Here is a 14,368-nt window from a genome sequence, read left to right as displayed (position 1 = left end):
GAGACTATGTCCACGTCAAGCCAGATGGTCACTTTTCTTCTCACGTTTTGATTTCTCCATTTCCTATCGTCCAGGACCCAAGAATCTAAGAGCAGACGCTCTCTCTCGTTTACACGAGCATCACGATCATGAAGAACTCCCAACGAAGATTCTTCCCGAACACATCTCCATTTGTCCGATCACCTGGAACGCTCCTCCAGTCGTTGCCACTCCGGAAGCCCCTGCTCCGCCGGGATGCCCTCCTCATCGGCAGTTCATACCACCTGAACACCGGGTAGATCTGATCCACTCCTTACATACCTCGCTAGGCACTGGACATCCAGGGATCAACAATACTCTCTCGCTAGTATCCCAACGATTCTGGTGGCCAAACATGGCAAGGGATGTGAGGCAATATGTTCAGGGCTGTAAGGACTGTGCCCAATCCAAGAGCCCACGTCATCTACCCGCTGGAAAGCTCCATCCCTTGCCGATTCCGAACCGTCCCTGGTCACACCTAGGAGTGGACTTTATCACTGACCTCCCCTCGTCAGAAGGTAATACCTGTATTCTAGTCATCGTAGATAGATTCTCAAAGTTTGTCAAACTAATCCCTCTGAAAGGTCTTCCCACAGCCTTTGAAACAGCCGACAATATCTTTAATCAAGTCTTCAGGTCATTTGGTATTCCAGAAGATATTGTGTCGGACAGAGGTCCACAGTTCATCTCACGTCTATGGAAAGCCTTCTTCAAGCTCCTAGGTGTGGCCGTCAGCCTCTCTTCTGGATATCATCCCCAAACCAACGGGCAGACAGAGAGGAAGATTCAGGAGGTGGGACGGTTCCTGAGGACCTTCTGCAGTGGTCACCAGAGCTCCTGGAGCCAGTATTTGGGCTGGGCAGAATATGCCCAAAATTCACTGCGGCAACCCTCCACCGGACTCACGCCATTCCAGTGCGTCCTGGGCTTCCAACCACCGCTCTTTCCCTGGGATGGCGAACCATCTGATGTCCCCGCAGTGGATCACTGGTTCCGGGAGAGCGAGAGAGTCTGGGACGAGGCTCATCAACATCTGCAGAGGGCAGTCCGTCGAAGCAAGGTAACCGCCGATAGAAGAAGGTCTGAAGAACCCAGATACACACCCGGACAAAAGGTGTGGCTATCCACCCGGGACATACGCATGCGACTGCCCTCTCGCAAGTTAAGTCCCCGATTTGTTGGTCCCTTCACCATCGTGGAACAGGTTAACCCCGTCACCTACAAACTACAATTACCCTCTCACTACCGTATTCACCCTACATTCCACGTATCACTCCTGAAACCCTATCACGATCCTGTTCTTCCCTCCACAGAGCCTGACCACGAAGAGGAACCCCCTCCTCCACTGCTCCTAGAAGAAGGAGCCGTCTACGCAGTGAAGGAGATCTTGCGTTCCCGACGTCGTGGTGGCCAGTTGGAGTACCTGGTGGACTGGGAAGGGTACGGCCCCGAAGAAAGGACATGGGTTCCCAGAGCTGATATTCTCGATCCTAGTCTCATGGTGGAGTTTCATGAGAGCCACCCTGAGTTCCCAGCGCCTAGAGGCAGAGGGAGACCACCACGGCGTCGGAGGTGTCGGCCCTCAGGAGCGGGCCCTGGGGAGGGGGGTACTGTCACGGATTGGTCAGGCTCTCACGATCCCCACTCACGAAGATCACCATCACCTGACTTCTAATGAGCACACAGCTGCATCACATTCACGAGCACCAGATAAAAGCACAGCACTCCAGTCGCTCATTGTCCGGGCTCGTCTCGACGAAAGCGGACAACTGAGCGACCACTCAGCGTAGTCATCCTCAGCTAAAACAAACGCTTTACTTACCTGTTCTCTTTGTATTCCTCCTAGTCTTCCTGGTCCACCCGAATCGTCCTGTCTTCCAGTCCTTCCAAGTCTGTGTCATCCTCTGTCAGCTGTATCTGGTGTGTGCTGTCCATCCTCGTGTATTCCTGTTACCCAGCCACGGAGGAAAAGACCCCAACATCATTCCTGATCCTCCTGGCTATCCTTCATGTGCTCCTTGTTGTCATTTAATAAACACCCTAACGTTTCCTTACCTCTGTCTCCTGTCCGCTTCATAACAGCAAGACACTTTTACACCGTGGCTAATGTGGCGCAGATACTAGAACCCGCCTTTACGCGTGCGAGACGTCGTAAACTGTATGTCAAGTGTAAACACATGAATCAGTTGTGGGTCATAATTAAAAGAACGTGTAAACGGACAGGCAAAAACATCTGATATTGGCAACAAATCAGAATTGGGCATCAAGACCTGACAGTGTAAACGGAGCCATAATGAACTATGAGACTGGAAAAACTAAATAAATAATTACACTGAAAATAATATAATCCTTCAATAATTGAAATCGAGGTAAAGTGTAGAGATCTTGATTTTAGGTCATATCGTCCAGCCCTACTGTAGTGTACTCTAGTAATTAAACCAGTGCTTTGGTGTTTCCTACTCTATGCAGCACAAGTCAAGGTACAGAAATAATATCACATCTTTCCTTCCTCCAAACTTCCCACATCAGTTTCAAGAGGGAAACGGGGTCATGCATCACGATCCCTTTTATTCACTGCACCAACTTGTTCAAATAAAGAATAATCTCACGGATGTTCCCAGTTATAGTAGTTCAAAAGAGATGAAGATTGCTCCCAATGAAATCACTGAGGGTGTCTTACATAGAGTAACCCAGCGATGAAGTCTAGGGCTGTCCATGTCTATAAGTGCTTTACGTTCTTTGAGACGCAGGAAAGCTGAAGAGTAATCACTGTGTGTTTTGGAGAGCCAGATTGAATCGCTTTCCAGAAAAGAACAGCCTGCTCGGATGCAGTCGAGACAATGCCTTACATAAAAAAGACTCAACGATAGTCACAACATGTAAGATCCTTTGATTGTGGAAGCTGGAATCAGATCTGTTTTCACTTTAAGATGCTCAAGTGAAGGCCACCTCCCTAGAGACTAGCGCTATCATAACCGTACCAAGCATGACTCGGATGAGCATATCAGTCCAGACATCTTGTTTTAACATAGACTGAAATGAGCAGAACTCTTTGTCCCTCCAGAGACCCTTCAAGCTACTGAGCATTTCTGCAATATTATGTAATTAATGCGTGAGCTTCTCACCCAACAGTCTTGAGTTCCTTCAGCAAACTTTCCCAATTCTCTTTCTCATCTCTGTCCTTCACATTTGAAGGTGTCATAGAATGTGTTTATATAAAATGAATATAAATTGTTCTTTGATATCTACATAGAAGGCATGTGCCTTAGGTAAGTGCAAACAGAATCCTGAAATGTTTTTTCCTATGGTTTTCCAATTTTGGAAATTGGCCCTACTATGATATGGTGGGTTTTGACCATATTTGGAAGGGTCGTGAATATTAATGAGTTCTGCTCTAATGCTCAAGCAGCTTGTTAAGTGATACTCTTTTCAACTAAGGTGTTAAAGAAGTAACTTATTTAAGCTAGAAGGACTGATTGAGACATTGCCATGCCACTAGAGTAACCTGGTTTGCTCTTGAGTTGTGTTATAGATGAAATATAGGCTAGATTATAAATATACTCGACAAAAGAAGCCAGCAGAGATGTGTTTAGACTTGTGTTTTGTGGTTTTAGTGTGTCTGAAACCTCAAGCAGGAATTTAAATCAAACTCTGCATAACCAGACAGGTCTTATAAAATGAGTATAACCGCATTCACCATCGGGAGGCGCTATAATCTCTCTCGTAGGAAAATGTTGCTTTCACCATCCAAAATAAATAAAGTAATCCAACATGTGCGCCTGATAGCTCCGCCCCTTTTGCTACGTGGGCAAAGCTGTGGTCGTTGAGTGCGTGAAGTATCCTTCCACACTTCATTTTACCGGCTGAATGAGTGCATCATGCATAAAGTGCACTTATTATTTTTAGAGTTTTCAGTGTGAACGCACTCCTTACACTATTTATACTACAAAATGGCGCAGAATAGTGCTTAAATATGCGATTTGGGATGCAGCTTGTGCTTGTTACGATCGACCTGTTTTTTAATGGAGTTTTAAAGTCCACCGGAAGCTGTGACCAACTTTTTTAATATAGTAATGCAATTCATAGAGAAACAAAATATTAAATGAGTAAACAGTGGGCGTGGCTTGTTTTTTCTACTGCGAGCTGATTGGATGTAGTAAAGTAGGTGCTTCATTCAGAAAGATAGGGAAAATTGTTGTTGCTAGATCGGATACGGTTGTCAAAACTGACAACTGGAAGGGCGTGGTTAAGTATAATAGCCCCGCCCAATTCCTAATATATATACGTAATCTGACAATTTAACTGAAAGCAAACAGGAAGTGCATTTTCAGATTTCAATCAAAGATTAGAAGGGCAAAGCAGATGAATTATTCACCTCAGAACTAGCAATGTGAGCTAACAAAATCAATATGGTTATTTTTGATTTCATGGCGAGTGAGGCTGTTTGAGAATGTTTGAAGCTCATGGTATCTCATGTCCATGTCCTAAACCCTTATTATTTAGCCATGCCTACATATATCCAGATCTTCATTCTAAGGCGGTTTCGCAGTAAGTCCAATGCAGTTTTGGCATCTTCAAGTTTGCTGGCCACCTATTTTTGGCAAGCGAGTGGAACTTTTACCTGTATTTGATCCAGATTCAGCATTCATAATTTAGAGGGGCTGTGTACGTCTCGACCGTCCAGACACGAAAGAGTTAGTGGGATCCTGAAACTGGAGCAGGACACACGGTACAGGTGATGCTTCTGGCACTGACACCGATCCTTCAGCCGGTAGTCTGAGCCCTGCGGAGCTTCCTGAGCTCAGGTTTCTGAAGCACCTGCTCCGTCAGAGAGGTCGGACTGACACTGATGTCATGTTCCCGGGCTCCCATCAATTCTTGATCGCAGGTTACAGGTCTGTGTGTGTGTGTTGTTCTGTAGGTCAGAAGCTGCGCTGTGCTTTGTTATGCTCTGGACTCTTAGTTACATCAAGCAGAGACACATTTGGCCCCTCTCGTGTCTTTGTACAGTGGTTTGTTTGAGCGGTGTTGTTGCATGTGTTTTATTCATGCTCAGGTGTTGGGAATCTGGGAACAGGTCCATAGCGTTTAACAAAGTGGTGAGTGTCCATTAAGGGACTGAATGCAGACGGTGTACTTTCTGTCATCTAGAGCTGTGAAAGACTCTATTCAGATGCCTGCCACCTGAAATAAAGTCACTATGGTACGTGAATATGGATATGCTCAATGTCAATTTCCAGAACAAAAAAGTTGATGAAGAAAATAGATTTAGATAGATTTAGAAAATAGAAAATAGATCACGTGCTTATGATCAACACGGCTGGCTCCTCATTAGCTCCGTAATGTGACCCATCAGATAATTACGAAAGCATTATAAATAACCAGAGTTTTTCACTCCAGTTATCTTCGTCTTGAAGCTTCCCCCTCCTTCCACCCCTACTTCCTCCCTCTTTTTTCCGATAGGGCGACACGGTGGCCCAGTGGCTAGCACTGTTGCCTCACAGCAAGAACATCGCTGGTCCAACCTCCTATCAGGCTGGTTGGTGTTTCTGTGCGGAGTTTACATGTTCTCCCCGTGTTCGCGTGTTTTCCCCCGGGTCCCCCGGTTTCCTCCCACCGTCCAAAAACATAAACCATAGTCAATCGACTAAACCAAATTATCACCTAAGACAACCTTAGTGTACACTTCTCACACGGCGACAAGCAGGGGAGTTCTCGAGACCTACCTGAGCTCGAACTCCCCTCTCGCCCTTCTAACGGGAGGGAGCCCCGGGCTCGAGGATATTACGAGCTCAGGGCTCTCTCCCGGGACAGCATGCCAAATACGCTTTATTGATCATCAGCTAAGTGTGAACTCTTGAAATGAGAAAACAGTGTGCGTGGCTTGTTTTTTAGTTGGGAAACGTGTTTTGGGATAGATATTAACAAACCTAACTCAGGTATCAAAGAATTCTGGCCCAGATTTGGCATAAAGCTGGCACAGCAGGCATTCGTCTGGCACTGGCATACAGCATATGGGCCAAACTTGGCCCAGGTTTGGCAGAGGGCGCACCGTCTTACAGGCGGCTTGGGCCAGATATCAAATGTAGTACTTGGCCCAGATGTTAAATATGTATATGTGGGCCACGTAAGTTTGGCCTATCTTGACCCACTTTTAAAATACATTGAAATTATTTTTGAGTAAAGAAAAAATTCTATCAATCAGGTCGCTTCAAGAAAAAGAACAGCCATAAAGCCAAATGCTTCATGGTTTATAAAAAGCATTGCAGTCGTGACACCAACATATCTAGCCCAGTTCAGGTCCATTTATGGGTTATTTACTTGGCTGAGACTTGGCCTAGATATGGTCCATGTTTGCCTCTTGTCTGGAAGCCAGACTTGGTCCAGTCATGTACCATAATTCACTGCGGCATGTGGGACAAGCAAATGTTGATGGTGTGGGCCGGATCTATGCCAGAGAAATTTTGCTATGGGGGAACCAACTCCTCCTGCTCAACATTTCTGTTTGTTGTCATAGCGCTGTCAAAACTGACAGCTGGAGGGGTGTGGTAAAGTAGTTTAGCCACGCCCAATGCGTCTAAGAATAGATCTTTTCACGCTTCCGGGTTCCTCAGTAGCGGAAGGCGTCATAGTTGGGAAAACTTAGAGCGCTGTGAATAGGAGAATACAACAAATCTTATTTGCTCAAATAATAAAAGACAAACTCCACGATGATGTTATAAAGACTTTCAGTAAAAGGAGAAAAATTGTGTGAGACTGATGACTGCAGCACGAGGAGAGGTCAAATTTGCTGTCCTGTCCCATAGGCATTTCTTCAACCAGGCCCATGATAGTGTAGGCTGTTTCTCAATTCCAATAACGCAGAGAGTGGACCCATGTTCTCGTGGAGAAAGAACTTGCAAAGTTATCTCTGAAGAACGAACTCGTGAGACCGCGAGGACACAGAATGCATCCTGTGAGAAATTAGTTGCTGCGTTCTTCCTCATGCGTTTTAAAAGACAATTACTTTATACGTTGAAAAACATTTATACAACTATTTATTATTTTGTTTTTTTTCAATTTCTGTTGATGTAATCTCTACTGAATACAAAGAGAGGTTGGGGCATAGTTTAGCTCCTCCCCTTTAAAAAAGCAGCCAATAGTGTATTGCTTTATCACTGCTCTGCCAATGAGAGTGGATAAGCTCAAGCACATCAAATGTGAAGCGTCTTAAAGGGGGCGGGGCATATCATATACTAGAGAGCATTTGATTGGTCAGAAGATTTGATGAGAAACTGAAGTATGAGGTGACGTAAATAAAACCGTTGATTCATTTAAGCGGAAGTGACAGACTACAAGCTTCACATGTTTATATCAGTGTTATATCTCCTAAAGTCAAGTTTTGTCATTGTTCTGGTAGCTTATAGATATCATACAAACAATACTGATACTAACATCTTTATTTTAATTTCATGGGACCTTTAAGAGCGCATATTGAGAAGGCGAAATATCTCGCTGTCTTGTGTTTGATGAGTTTGTGACTCATTTTGGGCGCCGTCGTTTGTCCGTCTGCAGCCGCTCCGTGAGTCTCCGAATCTCTGCCAGCGTCTCTGCCAATTAGCCAATCAGCACTGCCCAATCGCTCACCTCACGGCTGGAGGTGGAGCTATCTCTGTCAGCACAGGTAACACTGCGAAATCAAAGCGTTGCTCTGAGAATGACCTTCCAGGAGACGCCAGAGAGCAGGAGAATAGAGCGAGGGCCCGTGTGGAGCCAACGGGGCCGTAAAGAGGAAGTAGTGCTGCCAGTGCAGGTTTCGCCATATGCCGCGGCTCGCAGGAGTGCGTGCTGACTGCGGAGATCACAGCTGTTCGGGACAGCACCGCGCGCCAGCTAAATCCGCATCTAATGCATGAGCAGCTCTGAATGACCCAGGTGAGCACATGTGAGATGCTTAAAGAGGTCGTATCGTACATTTTTAATCTAAGTCTTTCCCTCGGGAGCACTTGGTGAAGTTTTTGTGGCAAAAAAAGATTTTCGCTGCAGTCATCAGTTTTTTTTTTTAATCCTCAGTCTACCCTGGGAATGAATTGAGTTATTTTTGATTGCAATAATATGGTAATTCTCACTATAATGATGCAAGGGCTGACTTTATGGAGCATTTGACTCATTTTAGAAAAACAATATGCACTTAAGAGTCTAACAGCATTGACTGAATGATGAAGACTGATGATGAAGGTCAATATCACACAAGCATGAGTGTCGTTTTCTGGAATATCAGCACAAGTGTGATCGCAGATGTTGATTTTATACAACAGTTCAACAAACAGGTTCATATTGTGTAGGTTATGTTTTAGGCAAGCGGCAACCTCCCGCTCTCCCTCGGGAAGGCAATACGGAAGTAACTGAAACTGCAATTCATCAAAATTCCGCTAGTCCTGGCTCCATAATAGAGCAAATTGCAATTGAGCCCACTGTTAGAATGGCCAACTTTACAGCAGAAAAAAAGGTGTTTACAGCCTGGTACAAAGAACCATTTTGGTTCATATAGCTATTATTACCCTCCATGACAACTGTGAGGGGGGTGAATTTTTTTATAACTCATCCATTTCCTTTATTTTAGGTTATATTAAGTTTGCATAATTAAGGGCGTGGCCACTTGAGTGACAGCTAGGTCTCGCTGGTCGCCGTCACTTCACCTCAGCTGAATCCGGCAGATTAGCCACTGATCTCGGCATATTCATCGTATTTTTGTTCTGTTTTATGTGGCTTTACACAGTCAGCTGCCTTTTGGACTTATTTCTTACAATTATCAGATGATATGGGATGCTGTGTGCACTTAATTGTGCTCACAAACCATTCATGTGGCCTCGTTTCCCATGTGAGTAAAGTTATATACTAGTATACCATCTCTATAAATGTATTTGTTTATTTAAGGTCATTTATCATAAATATTTTTCTTTAGACCCGTAAAGCACTCCAGAATGTGACAGATTGATTAGCTGTAGGCTCTAGAACAGTCATCTGAAGCGTTGTCATACAGTGTTATGCTGGAGTTCATCAAGAGTCTTGCATTTACTAACACACACTATATCTGAAGTGTTTGGAAGTATTTCGCGTTTACCTCCTGTAGAAAAACGTCATAAGAGCAATGTTTAGTGGCTCAATGTATTACAACAGTGTTTTTGAAAGTCTAATTACTTTACTGATATAGTGTACAGCCAAGCACATGTGGTCAGAACACAAACGAGTCGCAGGTAATAAAGTATCAAGCGTTTCTCCCAAAGTAAAGTCTGTCTGCCAGGTCTAAGCAAGCTCCGCCCACTCTCCGCCTATTTGCCCTTGTTTGGTATCCCGCCGTGGGTGCGATGACGCGCGAACAAAATGGCGACGGTTGGCCGCGCCTACTTGTGGCTTCTTTTGCGCTCTTCAGAAACCTATGGGTGACGTCATGGATACTCCGTCCATATATTTTACAGTCTATGATTTTAGGTGGCATTGTTTTTCCGCTAACACTTTATTTTGATGATCCATTTGAGTATTAGTAGACTGTCTGCTTAATATCTGTTGATACAGACTTTCAACAGACATTTAACTGACTATAAGAAACTTTGCAAGTACATGTCAACTTACACTAACTCCAACCCCAACCCTAACCCCAACCTAACAGTCTACTTATAATCTAAGGAGAATTAGTTGGTAGATGCAATGTAACTTAAATTTGACAAATAACCCATCAAAATAAAGTGTGAGCGTTTTTTCTTCTGTTTCTCTGATGAAAATAGTTCAGTCAAACATTTGTGTGTCTCAGAGCAACACTTTCTGAATGAATCGAGTCAACGATACGCTCCTAAAGACAGTCACCTGCTTTATTCCAAAAACTCAAAAAAGTTTTAAGAGATCATTTTAAGCTTTGGGTGAACTATCTCATTATTTACTTAATCTTACTTAATCTAATACCTGTAACCATTGACATTCATAGTAGGAAAAACACATAGCTCACTATGCTCACTGTGGTTGTGGAGACAAACTGTAAATGCTCAAATGTTGAATCAGTGAAGTCTGGTATATGCACATCGCTCACATGCATGCGCATGACGCACCTCCTTTGGAAATAACGAATTTGCATGCGCAAAAGATGCATATGTGAACGGGCCCATAAGCAGATATGCTTCTCTTCAGATTTTCAGAAGTTACCTTCACTCCCAATCCTGCACAAAAATCCAATTTAGCCTATTTAGGCTGAGTTGAGCTGCCGTGCTTTTGGGCGCTGGTGTCCTCGCTGGGAATGAGTGTTGTCATAGAATGATTTCTGTTCAAGCGATTGGGCAAGTTGCTGGTCGAGATTAGGCATGGGCCGGTATAAGATTCTGCTGGTGTGATAACCTTGGATAAAAATATAATGGTTTGAAGGAATTGTGATTACTGCTCTAAAATATATTCTTTTAAAATATCTGGGTAAAAACAACAACTTTTTACCCCCCTTGAACACAATATATTTTATTTTCAGAAACATTTTTAATATTTTAAAGCAGTAAATCTGTCTGGCTAAATAATTCAAATGGATCACTGACTTCTGCTGTCTTCATTTGTCTCAAAAAGAAACTGGATATAGACTGCAGACTTGTTTTTACACTCAAAGTCAAAGTAATGTCTGCATTTCTACTTGAAGCAAGCACTTTCATCAACAGCTCTTTTACTGCAATTTCCAGCAATTCAAAAGCAAATGCTCACTGACTGACGTAGCAGCTGAAAACGTCATTTATATATATGAATAGCAAATATTGTTTTACTATAATTGTAACGTAAGTAACGCAGTTACACTGACTTTAGTAACTGTAGTCAAATTACTCAAATTTAAAATGTAATCCGTTACATTGCTGCACTGCCCAAAATCGATGTATATAGAATACAGTAACGCATCACTGTGGAACGCCTTATACCCAACTCTGGTCACGAGTTAATTTGACTTCTATATTGCTCTATTTTGATGCAGTCATTTTCTGGACAAAGTATTTATTTTTCAGATCTGTGTATATGTTTTTTTTTTTCTGTTTTCATTTCCATCAAGTTTAGTTGAATTTTGTAGTATCTATTATTAGTTTTGCAATAACTAAATGTTTAAATGTATTATCTTTCAATTCCAATGTAGATGATCGCTGACCAAACTCTCATTTTAATAAATATATCTGTTTAATAAAACTGTTTTGTTTAAATGCACCAAAACACACTGTTTATATTCACTGAGAAATGCAACACAATCTCAGGGCAATTCGTAACTTTTTGCTTTAGTAGCTAATTCTTACGAATTCGTACAATCTAATTCGTACAATTTAGTACGATTTGCTCATCCGCCAATGACGGTTGGGTTTAGGGGTGGGGTTAAGTGCCACGCCTCCTTTTTAAAATCGTACAATTTCGTACGACTGAACTCGTATGAATTCGTACGTATTAGCTGTGTCTAATTCCTCCCTGCTTTTCTTCCATTCCAGCCGGCAGATAAGGAAGGAGGTCTACCCAAACAAGTGGGCAACAAAACGGAGTGCGGCCTTCTGGGATTGGTCCTGGACCTGAAACGAGACTACCAGACCATCCGCAATCAGATCCCGGAGGAGAAACTCTACAAGGTGTACACGTTTAACTCTGTGCGCAAGTCCATGAGCACCGTCATCAAACTCCCCGACGGCAGCTTCAGAATGTACAGCAAAGGAGCGTCCGAAATCATCCTGAAGAAGTGAGCCATTAAATACTCAAATCAGTCAGATATGCTGAATGCTAGTTAAATATGCTAAATGTTAATACAAAATGATGAGCTCTATTTTCCAGTGTTGTCTAACTGTTTAACTAAAGTAACCCTTTTTTTTCTCCATGGCTTGTTGGATGTTTCCAATAAATAGGGGTGTCATGACAAAGGACAAACAAAACTTAACAAGTTTATAGCGATTGAAAAAGTTAAATATGAGATAAAAACTGAGCACGTCATGATAATAAGCTTCACAGGGGGCTTCTGTCACATGATCCTCAATGAGGTCCCTCATCTAATTAAAGGTTTTAATCATTCATTAATTTTCCTTCAGCTTAGTTCCATATTTATTAGGGGTCGCCACAGCGGAATGAACCGCCAACTATTCCAGCATATGTTTTACGCAGCGGATGCCCTTCCAGCTGCAACCCAGTACTGGAAAACACCCAATCAAACTCATTCACACACACACACACTCATACACTATGGCCAATTTAGTTAATCAACTCCCCTATAGTGCATGTGTTTGGACTGTGGGGGAAGCCGGAGCACCCGAAGGAAACCCATGCCGACATGGGGAGAACATGCAAACTCCACACAGAAATGCCAATACGAACCAGCAGAAACGTCAACTTGAACCAGCGACCTTCTTGCTGTGAGGCCACAGTGCTAACCACTGAGCCAATTTTTAATTTAAAGAAATTACGTGTTTTTTTTCTGACAAAATGTATTCAGTTTCTCTGTTTTTAGACGTATATGGATTAAATGATGATGATTGCCATGTACTAAAATAGATGCAGATGCAAAATTAGGCCTGAAATATTTGATTTTATAATTTTCTTCTTCTTTATTTTATTAGAGTTGTGATTTATTGAAATATGCTTGAGACAGTTTTGAGATTTGGCATAAAAATGTAAAAACAGCAGCTTTTATAACGAAAGGTCCATGAAGACAAACAAATGTTTAACTATTTACTGCATTTAAAACCATTTTTGCATGTATACTGCATTTTTGAGGCATCACGGTGGCGCCGTTGTCGCCTCACAGCAAGAAGGTCGCTGGTTCGAGCCCCATTCTGTGTGGAGTTTGCATGTTCTCCCCGTGTTGGTGTGGGTTTTCTCCGGGTGTTCCGGTTTCCCCCACAAGTCTAAAAACATGCAGTACAGGTGAATTGAGTAAGCTACGTTGTACGTAGAGTGTGTGTGAATGAGTGTGTATGGATGTTTCCCAGTGATGGGTTGCAGCTGGAAGAGTTATCACTCGTAAAACATATGCTGGATAAGTTGGCGGTTCATTCCGCTGGGGCGACCCCAGATTCATAAAGGGACTAAGCCGAAAAGAAAATGAGTGAATGACTGGATTTTTGTCATGTGTGACAGTAGCTGTTTATATCCACCTATTTTTATGTGCACTTTGGATAAATGCACTCACAAAATGGTTGATGGAAGATGCGTTTACATTTTGAAAATGTGCATACAAACATATGTGCATAACTGAGTAGGACAAACTTTTTATTCCATAGGACAAAATGTGGATAAACTAGGATGGAAACACTTTTACTGAACAAATTCCAGTGTGTGCATTAAAAAAGGTCATGTGATTTTGTTATAAGAGATCATGTGATGGTAAAAATGTTTGAATGGATAAACCAGCCGACTGAACACACTGTAAAACATCTGAAATGTTGTTTTGGTCATTCTAAAACGTCTTAAACGTTTCAGTATTAGTGTTATTATATTATTAATTATCTCCAGAATTGTCGAGAGCTCACGACGTCTCATGCCTTCAAATGCCACCACGCTTTCTGTCAGCATCATCTGAGGCGCAAGTCATTTATTAAATAAAGAAAAGATTCCAGTTTTAATAAATGTAATCCTCATCTTTGGATGGAAACACAGCTTGTGGATTTGCTGTCACGTCAACAACTCATATGTAATGAGGAAATGTCCGAAATGAAAGCGATGTGTGTGTTGTGGAAGCGTGACTCTATTTGTTGTGTTTGTTTCAGGTGTTCTCGTATTCTGAGCGAGGTCGGCGAACCCCGTGTCTTCAGGCCGAGGGATCGGGATGAGATGGTAAAGAAAGTGATCGAGCCCATGGCCTGCGACGGCCTGCGCACCATCTGTGTGGGATACCGAGACTTTCCCAAAGACCCCGAACCCAACTGGGAGGACGAGAACAACATCCTGACCGACCTCACCGCTATATGTGTGGTGGGAATCGAGGATCCCGTCAGACCTGAGGTGAGGAATCATCATGGTTTATCATGTTAAAAAGCGCAAAGCTGACAGAAACGAAACTGGATGAATGGAGCATACACTAACCTACTTCAAAGTCCCCTTAAGGCAAGTCATTTCACCGTCTTTAAAACGCCTCCCGTCAGCATGCTCGGGCATTCTGTCTGAATGGGGAAAACATCAAATTCTCCAATATTGATTACCAAGCTTACGATTATTTTTATATTAGGAATCACCAATAAAATTAAACAATGACTGTCTCTTTAGTTTCAATTCTTTTCTTCTAGTTTTACCACAGTAGCTGAAGAGAGAGTCAACATTTCATGTAGCACAGAGATATCATCCGAACATGTGGAAAGAGAATGTTCCATACCCTTCACTGGATTTTTCA

At 42.8% G+C, this 14,368-nt stretch overlaps 1 protein-coding gene across 13 annotated transcripts in view; it reads left to right on the top strand.

Moving 5' to 3' along the window:
• Positions 1 to 14,368, top strand: part of atp2b2 (ATPase plasma membrane Ca2+ transporting 2) — a 159,917-nt gene that overhangs the window by 111,034 nt on the left and 34,515 nt on the right. For all 13 annotated transcript variants that reach the window (XM_056468477.1, XM_056468478.1, XM_056468479.1 and 10 more), the window contains 2 exons: positions 11,490 to 11,731; positions 13,749 to 13,983. In XM_056468477.1, coding sequence (XP_056324452.1) covers positions 11,490 to 11,731; positions 13,749 to 13,983 — 477 coding nt within the window. The remainder of the gene's footprint in view (positions 1 to 11,489; positions 11,732 to 13,748; positions 13,984 to 14,368) is intronic.

The sequence above is a fragment of the Danio aesculapii genome, chromosome 11 (genome assembly GCF_903798145.1).
Source record: "Danio aesculapii chromosome 11, fDanAes4.1, whole genome shotgun sequence".
Lineage (NCBI taxonomy): Eukaryota > Metazoa > Chordata > Actinopteri > Cypriniformes > Danionidae > Danio > Danio aesculapii.
The sequence above is the reverse complement of the archived record's forward strand: the minus strand, read 5'-3'. Positions and strand labels throughout refer to the sequence as shown.